Source organism: Lagenorhynchus albirostris, chromosome 7 (genome assembly GCF_949774975.1).
Source record: "Lagenorhynchus albirostris chromosome 7, mLagAlb1.1, whole genome shotgun sequence".
Lineage (NCBI taxonomy): Eukaryota > Metazoa > Chordata > Mammalia > Artiodactyla > Delphinidae > Lagenorhynchus > Lagenorhynchus albirostris.
The window spans coordinates 89,433,813-89,452,525 of NC_083101.1; the positions used below are offsets into that span (position 1 = coordinate 89,433,813).

Here is an 18,713-nt window from a genome sequence, read left to right on the forward strand (position 1 = left end):
GATTTGAAGAGTTAAACTCATAGAGGTGCAGTGTCAGGAGGTTACTACAGAAGAGGAACAAAAGTTCAGATTGGGAGTGTGGACGTGAAAGGGAATGAAAGAGGATGACCTCAAGCACCTGTGGAGCAGTGGCTGACAGCTTGGGTCAAAAATCCAGTCCCAGCAAGTTTTTTTTTTTTTTTTTTTTTTAAAGCTTCAAGTGAGCTTTATTAGGGAGCGCTCCCGGGCGAGGTTCACTGGTCCGAGAGAAAGGGGCCAGAGAAGTCGCCCCCAGCAAGTTTTAAAGAACTGGAAACACACAAAATCTGTTCTCTTATCACAGTGAAATTAGGCTTAAAAAATCCCCAGAAAACCACTATCAAAAAGCTCATGAGGAAATTAATAACTATATTACCTCAAATCACCATGGAAATTATAAAATATTTTGATCAGAGGTTAAAGAAAATGCTACATATCAAAACCTTTGGAATGCAGCTAATACCACTAGAAGGAATTTTATAGCCTGAATGTCTGTATTATAAAAGAAGAAAGGCTCAAAATCAATGCACTATACATCTCAAGAAACTTTCTAGAACAAAAAAGTAACCCAAAGATAGAAGAGAAGAAATAATAAAAGGAAGAAGCTAATGAAATATACAATAAAGAATTACCATCAAAGTGATGAGCTCTTTGAAAAGGCGAATAAAATATATAAATTCAGAGAAATCACCAATATCAGAATGAAAAACAAGACATCACTGCAAATCCTGCAAACTGTGAAGAGAAAATATTATAAACAACTTTATACCAATTAATTGGAAAACTCAGATAAATTTAGAGGTGTATCAAATTGTTAGAAAAGCAGTATTTAACAGAAAGAAGAAATAGAAAACCCAAATGGTACTAAAACTGTAAAAGAAATTAAATCCATAATGGAAACCTTACCCTCAAGGGATGTAGACATGGGTGATAAATATGTAACAGCAAAATGTCAATCATAGCTCATAGGTAGAAGGTACCTGAGAGTTCACTAAAGAATTTTCAATCTTTTGTATGTTTGAAACTTTTTGAAGTAAAAGATCATAGGGGAGCAATCCCACTCCTGGGCATATATCCGGAGAAAAACATGGTCCAAAAGGATACATGCACCCCAATGTTCACTGCAGCACTTTTTACAATAGCTAAGACATGGAAGCAATCTACATGTCCATCAACAGAGGAATGGATAAAGAAGATGTGGTACATATATACAACAGAATATTACCCAGCCATTAAGAAGAATGAAATAATGCCATTTGCAGCAACATGGATGGACCTAGAGATTGTCATACTGAGTGAAGTAAGTGAGACAGAGAAAGACAAATATCATACAATACCACTTATATGTGGAATCTAAAATAAAAAATGATACAAATGAACTTATTTACAAAACAGAAACAGATTCACAGACTTAGAGAACTGAACTTATGGTTACCAGGGAGAAGGGTCCGGGAGGAATAGGGAGTTTGGGATTGACACGTACACACTGCTATATTTAAAATGGATAATCAACAAGGACCCACTATATAGCACAGGGAACTCTGCTCAACATTATGTGACAACCTAAATGGGAAAAGAATTTGAAAAAGAATAGATACATGTATATGTATAACTGAATCACTTTGATGTACACCTGAAACTAAGACAACATTGTTAATCAACTATACTCCAATAAAAAATTAAAAGTTAAAAAGAAAAACAAAACCCTCCTGGCCCAGATGGCTTCACCAGTGAACTTTGCTAAACATTTCAGGAAAAAATAACATAATCTTGCACAAACTCCTCCACGAGACTGAAAAAGAGGGAATACTCCTTCAAGTAGGCTTTGAAGTCAGCGGTCCTAATACAGGAACAATTCACACAACAAAACCTAAGACAGCAGCTCCTCACTTCTGCCCCACGTGGTCTGGGGCACCTGAGCTAAAACTCAATAAGGGGTGTCCCCTGGGTATGTCGTGCAGACCCCACCCACTTTGCCAGCTTGGGCTCTGGTGGAAGACAGGTTGAGGTGGGCTCACCAGGATGAGGCCACACCTGCAAGCTGCTGGCCAGTCCCACCTAGACACTGCCCAACACTGGGCTAAGGCCTGCTGCTCAGAGGTTCTGCTGAGATCTGGAGTCACAGCTTCATTCCCATTCTGTGTCTTCGACTCTGGGCAAGCCCCGCCCCGCCCCCACCCCCACCCCGTGTCCCACTTACAGCCCGTGCCTCGCCAGAGGCCGGGGGCCAGCCTGCCATGGCCTCCATGTCATGCAACTTCTGCGTCTGCTTCAACTGGTTGAGTGACGGCTTCAGCTGTGTGGGCCCAACCGTCTTGCTTGTCCACTCATCCACCAACTTGTGCAGGTCGTCCGTGAAGGTGCCTTTCTTGTTGTTGCTGTTGTTCACCTGCGCCTGGATGTGCAGGGCAGGTTGGGGGCCCGGCTCAGGGCCCGGGACCAGGCTGCTGGTGGAGGACCCTAGAGAGCACACACAGGCCAGGGTTGGTGACACCACACGCCAGCACCACTGGCTGGCTGCAGTCATTCATACAGTGGTCTCGCTTAAGCCAGGCAACACCTTGCTTCAGGAGATGGTCTGCATTGGGGGGGGTCCATGCAGTTTTAGACACAGTGGAGCGACCTCAGGGGACTGGGCATTGCCAGGCAGCCATCACCCATCTCATCAGCCAGGGGACAGGATCCCAGCTGCTGGCAGCCTCACTCAGCATCCTCTGTGCCCACACTGCCCAGGACCACCAGACCCCCATGTGAGAGAGTTTAGAAAACTCCTGGTGCAGCTGGACACAGACTGGGGGCAAATTCCTCACGCTTCTGCACTCTCAGCTCTAATATGAGGATTCAGAGGTGGTTCAACAATACTTTAGGCAGAATGCTTAGCAGCTGCTGCTATCCTTCCAGCAAAGGGAAAATGCTTGCAATAGGCTGGATTGCTGATGTTTCCGTGAATGATAATGACTTGGTGATTTGGAATTTAAGACACAGAAATCACGCCTCTCCTCACCAGAGTGTGTAATAACAATAAAGGATACAAATACCCAGAGCCTTCCGACATGGGTCTACAAGCTTGGTGCCAACGGAGGGGCTGATGCCTATCACAGGAGGAACTGGGAGGCCCGGCTGCCCGGGAAGGCCTGGGGCTGTGGCTTAGGTGGAGCTGGACAAAGGTGAGCGCACTTGGCCACTTCACTCAAAGATTTTTTTAATGACCAAAACAGGACTTTTAAATTTTTTTGAATTGTGTCCCTTTCCTTCCCCAGCACATAATTTCTTATTGGCAATTTTGGATAAACCAATTTTTAAATTTTCTGCATTAAATAAATAACCTAATGACCATCTCTTCAAACAAGCCATTGCAATATGTAGTTTACTTTAGAGGCTAGCAATGAAACAGCACAGACACAAACAGTTAAACATTAGTGATGAGATTTTACACACGCTGCTATTTCTACATGAACATTTCAGCCAGAAAAGAAAAACAGATAAATTAAAAAAAAAAAAAAAAAAAGGCATGAGATGAGAGCAGTGGGCGGCCCAGGTAAACTGATACCCATTTTGTCCTGGCATCTCTCCTCTGTGAGGGGCACTCATCTTTAGCACTTCAAGGAAATACTCATTCCTACGGTTTTGGAAAAGGAGCCAATTAATGATTGGTAATATGTGGATGTTCCGGAGAAGGACAGCCTGTTAGATGTGAACTGGCAAGAATGCACAAACTCTAGGAGCCATGGAGACTCAAAAGGGCGCCCGAGGGCGGCTATCTCGCCAGGCGGAGGCCAAGCAGCACCTGTGAAGGGTGGGCGCAGAGCAGGCCCACGCCCGGCCACCCGCTGGGCCCTTGGCTCTCTGTCTAGTCGCGGAAACCCTGATGCACACTAGCGACAATAAAGCCCATGCGATGGAAGCGGACAAGGGGTAAAAAACCCGATAATTACGACTGCTGTGCTCTTTGCCTAGACAGAGACGCTTCAAGGCAGACCCTGCAAGGGAAGAAGAAATGACACAAGACCACAGGGTTAGGCAGGACAGCACACATGGGGGACAAGCCACCACACTCTAAGCAAAAGTCATCAGTGTGTGAGGAGGAGCAAAGGCCAGCAGTTCAGAGAGAAGGGACCAGCCTCCTGGGCTAACTGGGCGGCCCCCAAGTCAGTGTGGAGGTTCACACGAGCTTCGCCGAGGGGCGGAGGTGCAGGGCCAAGCCCCAAGCTTCAGGTAGAAGTGTGTGTGTCTCTAGAAGCATATTCAAAAAACAAAAGAGAGAGAGAGAGAAAGGAGAAAAAAAAAAAAAAGCAAAGCACACTGCTTGGCTTTCAAATGTAAGGTTTCTGGGAGCCCCGCTGGTTGAGGCAGGAAACCCACTAAGAGTCAGCCAGGAGAGCTCTCAATGGAGCAGAGCCTAGCTCTGCCCAGAGGGAGGCCCATGGGCAGTTTTCCAAGTGCAAAAAGATACATTGTTTTGCAGGTTTGAGGCCAATCCCAGATCCTGGACAGCTGCCCTGAACAGGCCAGTGGCAAGTGTGGTGAGGAAATCTGAGGGATCCTATCTAGAGAGGTGGGAGGCAGGGCCGACCCTGATTCTCTGTATCGCTGCTGCCTCATCTGGCATTCCAGGTCCACTGGGGCAGGGCGAGGCCTCCTTATTGCACCATGACTAAATGCTGCCAGGCCCTGTGCTCCCCAGAGGCTGTCTGTGCTAAGACAGATGGGCAGTGACTTTAGTGTCTGGCACTGACAGTCAGTGCCCACCTGGAGGGCAGATGAGTTGCCTGGGAGGGGCTGCTACACCCAGCTTACCCAGTGGCATCCCAGGGAGCCAAGCAGGCAAACGTGGGATGGGCAAGGACGGCTCAGGTGTCCCCAAGGTCACTCAGCAAGGCCACACTAGCACGGAGGGTGTCTGTGCTCCGGCCCACGGCCCCCTCGCCTGGAGCACAATTCCCTGCACACCCCATACTCCCTGGAGGGTGCCTGCCACACAGCCATTCCTAGCACTCTCGCTGTGGAAGGCAAGATGCTGCCTCCTGCATTTGGGGACGGGGACAAAGGCTCCTTGGGGAAGAGCTGTGCCCACTGGGCTCAGAAACCTAGCTCAAATTGAGTTGCACTTATTTTTGTTCATTCTGTTGTGTTCTATGAAGCTGACTTGATAAAAAGGGAGGTGATATTCTGTTGGGGTCTCTAATGTGCTAATAAAACCAAAAAGGCCAGCAATCCAGACTGACTGATTCTCAGTGGGAACTTTGAAGTGTTTTTGCTGGTCTGTGTCCTGTGATGGACCCCAACTGAGAAGCACAAGGCCCTCTGGGGGCTCTGAGGCACGAAGGGAGGAGGGTCCTGGGCTCTGTGAGCATGCAGGGCACCAGATGAGTGCACGTTTCCTAGTCAGATTCCTGCGGTTGTAGCGTCCTCTGGGCCATAGCAGTCCCCTAGAGATGACCCTGGGACATGGGACTAATCACTCTGCCAAGTCCCTGCAGCCTCACAGTAGCAGGTTCTTTCAAAAGGCTTCTCTGTGCCTGCCTGGCACCTCCTAGTGCAGCTAGAGCTCTGCATTCAGAGCTGCCTCCCATCACCTTCACAGGAAAGAGAACACGCCAGCCAGCCCCAGGAGCTGCCTGGTCAGGAGTGCTAGACAGAGCCTGGGCCTGCGATCAGGGCCCCAGACCGACCTTCCCGGGAACCCAGGGTCAAAGCCATCGGCCACCAGGACACGGTGCTCAGAGCCAGAGAGTGATACCAGCCCACTGAGACCTCCACACCCTCACTGGACACAGCCCGAGGAGATGGAGCACGGATAGCCCCCCGCCTTCCATGCCCTCGCTGAACACAGGCCCTGAGATGACCAGAATACAGACGGCTCCCAGCCCTTAGGGTGGACCTTTAAACACAAACCAACCAGATTCGGGTCCCTCCACACTGAGGCCACACTGTCTGGCTCAGTGCAGAACCACAGCTGAGCAGGCATCGTGTGGCTAACCAGTCCATACTCACACCAAAGCCCTTGTCCATCCTCAGGTGGCCACTTGAATCTCCTCCCCCGTGTCTGTGCCCTGGCCTGGGTCCTGCCCTCAACACCCACCACGCAGACAGATTCTGATGAACAAGCCTCCACCCAGCCCTGCTCAACCCGTACTGTGCTCGTGTATACATCGAGTTCCTGCCTACAGAGCCAGCAGGCTACAAGGCAGCAACACAAGGGCACCAAGGCCACACAGGACCCACAGAGGGCCCACATGGGACCCACAAGGGGCCCACTTACGGCCCACAGGAGGCCTACAGGGGACCCACGTGGGCCCACAGGAAGCCCACATCAGGCCCACACGGGGCATAATGGTTTTAACCAGCCCCACCCCTGGTTTCCCATGAAGAGTGAGTCTTCCCCTGTAGGACTTCCGTCCTTAGCCAAGGCTTGGCAAGAGCTGGCTTGGAGGCCCCAGAACGACTCAGAGAAGCTTCCACAAGGGCAGATGCTAGGGACGCAGGGCTTGGCAGCCTCTCCCAGCTGTTGGGAAAACTGTTCTTCCCAGACTGCAAAGGAGCAACACACTGGATGACCTAAAGCCTTGTCCTGGTGCAGCACGTGTCTGCAGGAGTCGCCCACAGAGCCACCAGCCACCTGCCCTCACAGCCAGGCCAGGGGTCTCAGGCAGCACCCAGGCCTGTGTGCAGTGAGGCCCCCACACCACTTGCCCCCACATTCACTTTGGCATGGAAACAGAGGCTGCTCCTGGTGTGGACGGTCAGCACTTCAGGCACCCAGTGCCGTCTAGACCCTTGGACCGCTCAAGGGACACCTCAAGTCCCAGAGTATCCGATGCGGGCAGACTGCTCAAGAAGTGGGCCAGGCCCTGTAGCCACGACCACACCTGCTGTTCGTCAGTGTTCAAATACTAACGAAGCTCACGGGAACTGGGGCCCGCAGCCTCAGTGCGGACCAGCCAGGGGCCTCCCCACCTTCCCCGTGACAAGAGGGGCACCTCCAACGGTCAGCCTTGCACCTGACAGTGGCATTAGACACTCTGTTCTGGCACCAGAAACAAATGGCCTATAGAGCCAAAACATCATTCCGGCGTCTCTGTATCCGGCCCCCTAGTCTCAAGCCAAGACAAGTGCTGAAACTCTCCTGTGCAGCATGCACAGGGAAGCAGGAGGTGTCTCGGCTCTGCCCTAGGGTGACTCCACCCTGAGCTTCATTCCCCAGCTGGCACAGGGCCTGCCCTTCGGACAGCTCGACCTGAGTGGCTTTGTGAGGGGGTGTCTCCTCCCTGGGTGACCTCCCCTGCCTGAGTCCCCACAGGGAGAGATGAGAACACTCCCAGGTGAGGGAAGGACCTGGGGGCTGCACAGCAGCCCCTGGGGGTCCCAGAGACAAACTTGCTACAGCATGGGCACCTGGCCTGCTGCTGACGGACACGTGTGAAAAACACAAAGCAGACCCCATCGTTCTACATGCACAGAGAAAGTCCTGGAAGGGTACCCGCACCTGCCTCTGTTCAGATGAGGAGGAGCCAGAGGCAGGGAGGATCAATGGGTCTGACAACAGCTTCTGACTAACAGCACACAACCACTTCTGAACACGACCATGCACCCCCACCCCGCACCGACTCCAAGCTTCCCTGAACCCTCCACTGGCCGCGAGGAGGGTTCTGTGCCCAGAGCCTCACCCCCACATCTGCCCTTCCCTGCGGGCCGGCCTGCCTACCGCTCCGACGGCTGGCCTGTCCCGGCACCCGCCCCACAGAGGCGTCCAGGCTTACCCTCCCTCCCCCGGCTCTCCATCCTGTGTATGGTTGCCTCACCCACCCCAAGTTACCTCCTCACCTCCTGAAGCTGCCTGCAGCTCCACCCCAGTTACCCCCACCCATCTCCAACCTCTCTCATCTTCTCTGAGCTTCAATGAAGCTGGGACCTTCTTTCTGTACTCCAAAGCTTAACACAGGTTTTATTTTCCTAGTCTTGTCTCCTGTTCAGTTCAAGGCAGCAAAGTGAAAACCCTCTTTTGGCTTTAGCTCTGGGCTGGGCTAGCTGCCCCCACATCCCCAAAGCCATGGCCCTCAGCACCCAAGCTCAAGCTCCCTCCAGCCCTCGCAGATCCCACCGAGTGGGCACACTTCAGGGTCTTCCAACTGCTCTGCATGCCCTCCTCTCTACAATCTTTGCCCAAAGTCCCCCTGCCTCTCAGCCCTCAGGGGCTGCAACCAGCTTTGAATCTCCCTCCAGTCTCTCACAGCCATGTACTCAGTCTCCTCTCGGACCACAAAGCTCCTTGGTCACCCAGAAACCAGCAGACTGAGGACCCCTAGAGGGCTTGGCAAATGCCAGAGCACGTGGGACAGGAGGGGGTGCCCTGGGGCATCCCACCCCGTTAGAGCAGCAGGAGCTCAGGCTGAGCCTGCACATGCCCCCAGTTGGAGGCCTGTGGGCGAGAGGGCCCAGGGCAGGAACCCACAGCACAGTCTCGGACCAGCAACCTCAGACCATGTGGGGGCCAAGCTGTGGCCCGAAGACTAGGAACTCAGCCAAGGTGTGCCTAAAAGGGCCAGGGTGTGAAAACGAGCAGTACCATCAGATTCACAGCATCAGAGGAAATAAGGCCTTCCAGGCCAGCAGGTACCACTACCTAAAATCAGCCTGCCTAGGCCTGGTCCCTGTCTCCACCAAGCCGTGCCTCACACATTCCTTTCCTCCTGGCCACAGAGACAGAAGTAAAACATAAACCTTTTGTCCCTACTGTGACTCAAAAAAAAATTTTTTTTAGCCTGGAACAATAACTAACGATGCAAATGAAAACCCTTAGAAAAAAAAAGAACCACGTGGGTAGAAAGGTAGCATGGCAATGACCTCGGGGGCGAATGTGGTGCTGGTCACTCGCACACTTTTATTCTAAGTGCCCTGCTCTCATCTGCTTCCCACGCCTGGCCAGCCACCCTCCCAGCAGTGATACACATACTTGTCCGACCACGAGACACCTGGAGACCCAGGTGCCCTCACCACAGCTTCTCAGGCAAGAGCCAGGCACACACGGGCAGAAGAGGACCAGTGAGTGATGCCGTGAGGTAAGCAGGGAGCCAGGATGCATGCAGGCCTCCCAGCCCCCCCACCCAACTTAGCAACTAACCAGTAGCCCCATGACACTCGAGCTGAAACAGGGCCCCTGTTAGTGGACAAGAAGCACTGGGCAGTCCCTGAGCATTTCTATGTGGTCCTATGCCTCCAACCTGTCCCTCCCACTGGAGGGTGCCAAAGTCCCTCTGATGGGGATGGACACTGAACGCTGATGGACGGCTGCCATGGACGTGGCCTCAGATCACAACAAGCACAATGTATCTTTATTGTACCAGCAAAAGCCACATGCCCTAAACCAGCATGTACAATCCAACTGGTTAAAAGCTTAACTTTTCCGTTGAAAAACAAAAACCTGAAAACCTCACAGCTTTTGAATCATTGGCCAATTGATCTGAGGAATGAAAACGATTTTGGACAGCCTGAGCAGATGTGCCACTCCTGGACATGGAGTCCTTGGGTACTAGGAGGGTGTTCCAGGGAGTCTGACTGGGACTTGAGTTTTGGTTTAGCAGAGCTTTGAGGAACTGAATAATTGACTTCATCTCTGAGGTCGGTGAGATGAGAAGGAAATACACCAAGTAAAGTGCTCCAGCTAGAGACAAGACCAGGAGGGGCCGGGCCCAGAAAGGGAGGCACAGCAGGAGGCTGGGAATCACATCTCTCAGGGTTAGAGATTCCTGACGTGACCAGAATGGAGAGGGGGGCTGGGACATCCTAGCTGGAGCACGTTCTCTCAGCATTTCCACATGCAGGGAGTGGGGCAGTGGGTTAACAGTACTGGATGTTGTGATACGGCCCTTGTACAGAAGTTACACCCTCCAGTGACCTTCTAGAACTGTCTCAGCTTGCTACATGCATGTCTTCAGAGTCCAGACACGTGTGAAACACACCATGCGTCTAGAGAAGGCCGGGGTTGTCTTTTTGTTGTCGCTGGAGCTGGGGACAGCGGACGTGTAAATTTGCCACAATCGCAACAGAAATAAAACTACGTCCAACATAAAAAAAGAAAAAAACACTAAACAAACGAGTGACGAGAGAAATGCAGAGCACCTGGGGGCCTGGCGGCAGAGCGCCCAAGGCCAGGAGTGGGTGAGCCACTGCACATGCTTTTGGTGTCCGGGCATGAGCCAGCCAAGAGCATGCACTGGCGCTTTCTGGGGCCAGAAGGGTGGGCATGGACGGGGTTCCGTTTCTTATATTAAATAGGTGATTTCAATGGGGTGGGGTAGGCGTCCTACAGAATGTATGGAAGGTAATGAAGACAGGGAGGGGCAGGGGAGAAACCAAGGGCCAGGAGGTGATAAAATACAAAAGAACAAATACAGACAGATGGACACAGACACGGGTCCACTGAGGAATCGAGCGCGAGGTTTGCTACTAGACTTATAGGTCACTCTCTCAGACGTTGGGTGGTAAACCGTCCAGCCTGCAAATGAATATAGAGGGAAGAAAACAAAGAGACAGGCATCAAGTACAGTCTCTGGGATTCCTCCTACACACCACAAGCCATATCAGCCTCTTCACTTAGCATCCACGGCTCCACCTAGCCCAGCCCAGAGGACCACAGCCACTGACCATGTAATGCAAAGGAGGCAGTGTTGGAGCGGAAGAGAAGCGGACCCCAGGAGAGCGTGCGGGGCAGGGTGGGGGGTGGGCACCGGCAGCGGTCACCACGACTTCTCTGGACAGAGATGGTGGGGGGTGGAGCACCTCATCGCGTAGCTGCTACGTCCACGGCAGCGGTGACGAGCATTTCCTCCTCAAGGCCAATCTCCCAGCTCGAGAGCTGTGCCCTCGTCCCCCCAGCTGGCCCTCCTGACGGAAGGACCCATGTTTAGTGGGGAATGGGGTGGGACGGGGTGGGCTAGTGCCTGGGAACCGGCGCAGAGCACGCAGCAGACGCCACATCTGACCTCTCACTGGTCCTGGCGCCTTCCCCAGGCCGGCTCTTGCAAAGCGCACCTCCCTCTGAGCTGCTTACAGCAAGACTCGACGATGGGAAGGCCATCCACTTTTTTCATTCAAAAGCTACGTCTATTATTTTTTTCCTTAAGAAGCTGTCGGCAGCCTTGGCCGCAGCTCACGTCCCCTCTATGCCACATGGGCCCTATGAGGCTAGCACATGCTCGGAGACGGGCGAGCTGGGAATCACCTGGGCCATGCGCTCCGCCTCCATCACTGGCCAAGCCGGAGCAGATGTCTGCAGTCAGGGAGGCCCGCACGGAGCAAGGCTGCTGGGTCTGAACTGCCTTCCCACATGGGTCTGAAGCTGCTGCGGGCCCTGCCCCAGCTTGGGCAGGGTCCTTAGCAGGAGGGGCTCTGCTGCAGTCTGACAAGTGACCTGGGTTGGGGGGAGAAGGGGTGACAGGCACGATGAGGCACCACAGGACAGACCAGCCAGCTCAGGCCATGTCTATCCTCCCTGCTCTTTGCTGGGTGACCTTGGGGAAGCTGAGTCCCTGCAGGCAACGGGGGCATGGCTGGGTTGCCCATGTGGGGGTGTCAGGAAGATCAAAGAAAACGACCACTCTTTCTACTAATCACCAACACTGTGCCAGCCTGTGTTGTGCAAGTGCAGTGAAAAGACCACAGCACACCTGGAGATGCACACCTAGGCTCAAAGGGGACCTGTGGATTTCCTCACTCTCGTAAGTCTCATGTTAGCTTTAGGAATTGGCATGGAATTCATGTAGTTTTGTGTAATCCTTGTAATCCTTGGATGTGTGCCCTGCAGGTTATTCTGTAACATGGAGAGGGAGGGCTTAAGGTTAACTCACTGCTGGCTTCCTACCTGGCGCATTTGGGGACTTCAGCTCCCTGGGTCCCCACCCCAGAGTGTGGGGGCTTGGGGTCAGGGTGCACTCTCAGTGCCTGGGCACTGCGGTTAAAGGCTAGGGGTGGGGGAGCCTTACCATCCTCTCCCCCCAACCAAGGCAGCTGTTCGACCCCCTCTGTCAGGGGTGACATATGCCTGAGAAACGGGGTCAGAGGAAGCAGCCTCCATCCCAGGCAGCATTCTGCAAGGAGGAGCACACTGCAACCACAGGTGGCCGAGGACTCCGCGAAAGCCTGCCCCTCAGTCCTTCCTTCCCGGCAGGAGGGGCAGAGGCCCGAACTCTCCCAGGCCTGAAACGGCTTCCCTGCTCCAGTGCAAGGAGATTCAAGAAGCGCTTTTTCAGGACCTCGTGCCTGCCTCCCGCCTGCCCGGCTCCCACGCATGAGGGCGGCCAGGAGGGCCCTGGGCCAACCTGTGCTGGAGGCCACGACCTTGAGCTGCTGCACCAGGGGGTTCAGCAACTTCCCCGCCTTCAGCTTGCTCTTGCTGGACCTTCTCCGGCGGCCGACTGGAGGTGCCGTGTGGAAGAGACCCAGGTTGGGGGGCAGCGGCTTGCCTAGGCGGCGGTACAGTGCCTCGATCTCCTGCTTCTGCTGACTCTGTAGCTCCGAGATCTCCTTCAGATGCCTGCAGGAGGGAAGGGAAGAGGGAAGCCAGGTGGGCATTCTGCTTGATTCCAACACGAGGCCCCTGCAGGAGAGCCCGGGGCTGGAAGGACAGGTGTGAGGAGTGCGGCGGGGAGCCCACAGGGTAGCCTGGGCAGATGGGCCATGCACAGGGGACACAGGGGCATTTAAACATCACTTTCTGTTTACAGCTAAGCCAAGTGGGAGTATCACTGGGGGCCTCTGGCATCAACACACCCAGCAATAGAGAACTCCATGAAGCCCAGCCTAAGGAGATTCAAGTTTTCTGATATCCAGACTTGTGACATTGCTGTGTTTTTTAGTGGTAGGGGGAGCGGTATGAACAACGTCACACATTTATGCTTACAACACAAACCCTAATCATGAACATGGGTGAAGCAACAAATCATCAGTGCTCAGAACTGGAGGGTTGCCTCAGCTTATCAGGCAAATAAGTGTTACTTCCTCCATGTGAGGGAACAGGGCCCAAGAGGCCTCTCAGAGGAGAGGAAGGCTGCACAAGCAAGTCTACAGAAAACATGTTATTATTCAGGGACCAGGGCTCCAGCCCTGGCCAGTGGAGCTTCCAGCTCAGGTTGACCCCACAAGCAACATCATCCCTGGGAATAGAGTCGAGATGACAGGTCACGTGGGTAGGAAGCTGCCATGACGACTTGGGGAGAATCACTAGTTGTGGGCAAGGGCAGTTTCTAGAACAGTTCAGGAAAGGGCCCGGTGGTCCCTGCTGGCCTTCCTCAGGGAGCATGCAGCTAGGACCAGTGTTGGGGCAGGGGAAGGGGAGAGCAGGGCTGAGGTGAGGGCGGGGCTGGGGCTCTCCGTGCAGAGCCGATGGTGGGAGAGAGGCACGGGCTCCTCCTGCCCACGTCTCCCATCTCTGGGCCCACTCCAAGAGCCCATGGCCACTCCTTCCCAAGGACTCCAGCCTCTCCCCACCTTAGTAACTGTACAGTGGGGCGCTCTTGCCCTGAAGGAGACTTCACGGCGTAGCTGTACCTCAGTGACCCTGACCACAGCAGGGGCAGGTAGAACTTGCAGGGGGAGAGAGCGAGTGTGAGCAAGGCGTGTGTGTGAGGCCAAAGGATGAGGGGAGGTGTGGCCCTCAGAGACCAGGAACCAGGTCGGACGGCAGGGACATGACCTGTACCCTGTCACCCGGCCCAGGCAGCTCAAAGTGCGCATGGCAGGACCTGGACTTCAGCTGCCGGACACTTCCCTGACACCATGGCCCGGACCCGACCTGGTCCGCAGGACCTACTTCTCTCGAAGACTCTGCAACTCCTTCCTGATATCAGCATCCTCGATCTCTGAGTCATTGTCACTGCTGATGTAGGAGGACTGCGAGTGGAAGGAGGTCACGCTGATGGTGGGGACCTTCACGCCCATCCTGCTGGGTGTCTCCAGGCCTGGGGAGCCAGCCCGAGAGGACCTGTGCAGGAAGGCAGTGGCCTTCTTCACAAAGTCACTGGCCACACCACCACCGCTGCCAGGCAGGGAGGTGTGCTTCTGCATGGAGGGCCTCCTTCGAGGGCACTCGTCCCCAGAGTCACTGGACATGGGCTCGCCCATGCCGACCTCGATGGAGGAAGCTGTCTGTGCCCGCCGCACAGCCAGCTTCATGTCTGGGCTGTGGGGGGCCTCGTCCAGGTACACGTCAGGTGGGGCTGAGTACCGCAGGCTACTGGGGGAGGCCAGAGTCCACTCATCCTGGGTGCTGACCACTGAGAACCGGCCCACAGTTTTGGCTGGCGAGCTGCCATCCTGTTGCCCTGGCCACTTCTGAGGGGATCCCGAGATCAGAGTGCTGTGTGTCTGGGGGTGGCTCTCCAGGCCACGCTGAGTCAATGTCCCCGGGCAGCTCTGCGTGGACTCGGCCAAGGTTTCCCCAGGGACCCTGCTGGTCCAATCTGTGGGCTCCAGACGTGCAGGGATGGCAGAAGCAGGGGCATCCTTGGGAAACAGTGGAAAGGAAAAGATTCCACACAAACACCATCAGAGAGCAAGCCCGCCAACCCACTGAGCGTCTCACTGGAGAAAACTCCTTACCTGGGGGACACTGGGTACTACGGGCGAATCTGAGGCCACCTGTCCTCCTTCACAGCCCAGCATGCTGCTCAAAGATGATTCTGCAGTAGGAACATCAAAATCATTACTCAGGCTGGTACAGAGAACAAGGGCAGGAATGGCCCAAAAGCAGCCAGTCGGAAGAGAAAGGGAGTGGCACTGAGAAGGTGTGTGTGCAGCTAGGAAAACGAAAACTACTGACATCCTAACCCTGTCACTTCACAGGAGACTCCCTAGAACCCAGAAAAGCAGGGAGACATCAGCCCAACACCACTCAGGTCCCTGAAGACCCCTGCTCCAGACCCTCAGGCACAGCCAGGCCCTCTACATACCTGATGACTATCACCTGTCTCACCTGTCCTCTCTAGACCCCTGACGATGTCACCCTGTCTCACCTGATATCTCTATCACCTGATGGCATCACCTTCTCTCTCCCTGACATGTTCTGATGATAAAAGGGTCTTATGAGGTCCTGGAAAATCAGATCAATAAGGCTAATTCCTAACCCTGCTGCTCCAACGTCTAGGGAAGGTCCCCGTCATCTGAGGCTGTCTCAGTTCCCCATCTACAGGTGATATTTCTGATCAGCCTTCCCAGGTTGCTGTGAAGAGTAAACAACAGAAGCAGAAGGACCTCATGTGTGGGAGTCTGGCCTGAGCTGAGACCTGCACACAGCAAGAGAAAGCTGAGGCTGTGCGTTAACCCGAGCTGGACTGACATGCTGTGGCAGGTTGGGGGTGGTGACAGGGGCTGACAGAGCCTCCAGCCAGGCTGGGGGGCTGCCCCCCTCACAGATTCCTGGGAAGACCTAGACCCGTCTGTCATGCAACCCCAACCCTAGGCAACACATGACACTCCTCCCCATGTGCCTGTGGCGGGGATCCTCCAACCTTGCTTTGCACACTTCCAGGGACAGGAGGCTCATTACCAACAGCTCTGAAAAAAGTTCACCTCTTCCAAACTAGAATCTGTCTCCTTAGAACTCTCCTATGAGTTTTGTACTCTGGAAGGTTCCAGCACTTGAAGTCACTGATGCTGCAGAAGGAGGCCCATGGTACACATCTCACGGACAGAAGTCAGGAGATGGAGCAGGCACTCAGGTACAACCTCTCGCCTTCTCCCTTCCCCAGCACACTCCTGCTTCACCCCATGACCCTCATCTTCCCCAGGTAAACATCATATGCCACAGCTTCTGACCCCAATTACAGCTGCCTCACCCCTCTCAAGTGTGGCATCTATAAGAGAATGCCCTGTTCACGGGTCTAGCCAGAATCCAACGGTCCACTCCCCTTGCTCTGTGAACTGGGGGGCTGTGCCTGCCACTGACACACACCCAGGGTCCCGTTACAAGGTCAGCTGGATCCTTATCTTGCTAATCTCCCAAGGAATTCCAGGCCAAGAAGGAACCAACACCTTAGAAGGTCAGACCAACTCCCTTGGGCTGAAACACAGGTGTTCAGATAATGAAATGAGAACTACAGCGAGAGTCCCTGCAGAGATGCCTAATACCCAGGAGCCACGGAGGAAATCCTGTTTCAGAACTTCACAGATGGCTCCAGCCTGGCAGCTCCCGTGGACCTGCGGGAACTCCCCAGCCCCAGCCCTGTACTCTGTCCAAAATAGAAACAGTCATCTTGTAACCTTCTAAAGACATGGAAGCTAGGGGTGTCCACCAGAATATATTGAGAGCACTGGGGGGCCAGAGAGGCCCTGATAACATCCCAACACGCAGTCAACAGGGCTTTCACCCATTTCCGCAGACAGAGGACTTTCTCTCCCTGGAGTGTGAATACATGGTTTGCGCTAGAACTCAGTGGGTTTCAACTAAGGCTTTATCGTGATGAGCTCCTGCCACATCCGGGTCCCATCCAAGATGCTGTGGGGATGAAGGGTAAAGAGGCAGAATGTTTCAGAGTAAGGAAGGCTGGTAGCGCCTATGGCTTGTTACCTGTCACCGGCAAGGACATGGCCTGCTCCAACGTGACATCTAACCCAAGGGCTGTTTCTGACTTTTCCAACTGAAGAAAGAAACAAAAAGGAAAGAGCTGTGAGCCTCACTTGCTAACACCTCTGCAGCAAAACTGCAAATCCTCTCCCCCAGTCCAAAGGCTGGGCTCCTCCTCCCTAGGCCACTCGAGCAAAACACGCACGGGTGGGTCAGGCAGGGGTCCCCGAGAACAGGACGGCCTGGGCTGGGGTAAGGCGGCTCTATATGGCCAGGATGCCTGCTGGCCTGGGTTAGAGTCAGTCCCCGCCCCTGTCCAGACCCCCACCTGGGGACAGTGCCTCTGGGTGAGGTGGTACTCACCGCAGGCTGGGGCAGCAGGGCCAGGTCACCCCCAGAGGCCTCTGTGCGGGGTTCGTCCCCTCTTGGGGGCTCCGGGGTGAAGTCTCGGTCACCTGCCTCCACAGGGGTCCCGGCCAAGGCTGAGGAGGTGGGCACATGCTCCTGGTAGAGCAGAGTCCGCAGCTTCTCATCCAGGCTCTTGATGGTGCTGTCCACGAAGCCCACCCTTGGGGGTGGCCCTTCCCCATCTGACTCCAAGGCTGAGGGCGGCTGAGGGGGGGCGGCAGGTGCCAGCGGGGGGCTGGGAAGTTGGGGAGTGGCCAGGCTGATGGCCCCCACCACAGAGGGGAGTGGAGGAAGGGGCTGGCCCAGGGTGGGCTGAGGGGCCCCGCCAGGGGCACCAGACACAGGGGCCAAAGCCAACAGGGGCTCCCCCCTGGTGCTGGGCTCTCTGGCTGAGCCAGGATCCCCCGGACCCGTGGAGTGGGATGGGGCCTCCAGAGATGGGGCACAAGGCCCTCGGCCTGTGCCAGGGGCCTGTGCAGCAAGCTGGGCATCATGAGTCTCCACTGGTAGCCAGGGGGTCTTATGCTCACTGGCCGGCCCCTGAGGGGTCCCTGGGACCCCTGCCTGCACGGCAGCCCCTGTTGCTGGCTCTGGCTTAGGACTGGCAGCTGGTGGGGCCATGTCTTGGGGCACAGCAGTCACGGGAGGGGATGATGGCACCAGAGGGGATGGTGCACCACCAGGAGGGTCCCTGGGGCCTGCTTGGCTCAAAAGCTGCAGACTGGCCGAGAAGCTGGGCTTTTCCTTCGAAGACAGCTGGTCTTTGGAGAACGCTGGATCTAGAAGAAACAGGGAACATGCCTCTATACTAACCTATTCTGGTCCTATCTACCTGGCACTTCGCTAGCCAAAAAGATGCTTTCTATGAGCTGGCGGTGCCCTACACACCAGTCCTCTCTCCTTTGCTCAGACATGCCAACGTCATGCCTGTGCTGGCCTCTGCCTGAGACATCTTGCACAGGTCTTCCCGCAGCCCCACTTCCCACCTCAGGCTATGCACCAGCAGTGCCCCATTCAGCTGCACTAGCATACCCACACCTTCCTTCTGATTTTTCTGTAGCACCAAGCCATCAGGCATAACCCATCACCTGTCTGTCGACTGTCATTCCAGCTCCATAAAAATATGGCTCTGGTCACCCTTGCACTGGTCCATTCCACAAAACTGTAAAATGAAATTATAAAATCTAAGTAGTGAGCTGTACACACTCCCCTGCCCTGGAGTGAGCAGGAACTTCTGAGGAACCAGACACCGTGCTTTGGTAAGATCAGACGCTCAGACCAGAGAGAGGAGATCAAGATGGAGGAATAGAAGGACACCTTCTACTAGTTCACCTCCCCCTATGAACACTTCAAAAATATATCAAATGTGGAGCAATTCTCACTACAATCAAACCAAAGACTGGCAGGAAGACTCTTATACAACCAAGGCAGTAAAGATCCACTTGGAGTTGGGTAAGAAGCCATCAGGTCAGAACCGGCACCCCTAGGAGGGGACACAGTAGAGAGGGATTACAAGGGCTTGGAGATCCTCCCTGGGGAGTGAGCCGTTTGAACACATATTGGGCTATAACAATCCTAGAATTCACTTGTGAAGAGTGTGAACACTCTTGCTTACTCCTAGGAACAAGACAGAGGAAGCAGATTGAAACTGCCTGGGACTCTGGTCAACTGTTCCAACACGTGCCCTAGCCCACACTGAACACCCACTCCGGCACCTCTAGCTCCAGCA

The 18,713-nt window shown here is 54.3% G+C and overlaps 1 protein-coding gene across 10 annotated transcripts in view; it reads right to left on the reverse strand.

Moving 5' to 3' along the window:
• The window catches only part of WNK2 (WNK lysine deficient protein kinase 2), a 158,115-nt gene that overhangs the window by 25,644 nt on the left and 113,758 nt on the right, over positions 1-18,713 (reverse strand). For 6 of the 10 annotated variants that reach the window (XM_060155444.1, XM_060155441.1, XM_060155440.1 and 3 more), the window contains 9 exons: positions 16,940-17,763; positions 16,580-16,649; positions 14,614-14,693; positions 13,826-14,517; positions 12,336-12,550; positions 11,240-11,428; positions 10,415-10,513; positions 3,954-3,998; positions 2,219-2,478 (listed from right to left, as the gene is read on the reverse strand). In XM_060155444.1, coding sequence (XP_060011427.1) covers positions 2,219-2,478; positions 3,954-3,998; positions 10,415-10,513; positions 11,240-11,428; positions 12,336-12,550; positions 13,826-14,517; positions 14,614-14,693; positions 16,580-16,649; positions 16,940-17,763 — 2,474 coding nt within the window. The remainder of the gene's footprint in view (positions 1-2,218; positions 2,479-3,953; positions 3,999-10,414; positions 10,514-11,239; positions 11,429-12,335; positions 12,551-13,825; positions 14,518-14,613; positions 14,694-16,579; positions 16,650-16,939; positions 17,764-18,713) is intronic. The other 4 variants (XM_060155442.1, XM_060155445.1, XM_060155443.1 and 1 more) reach the window with 4 other exon arrangements.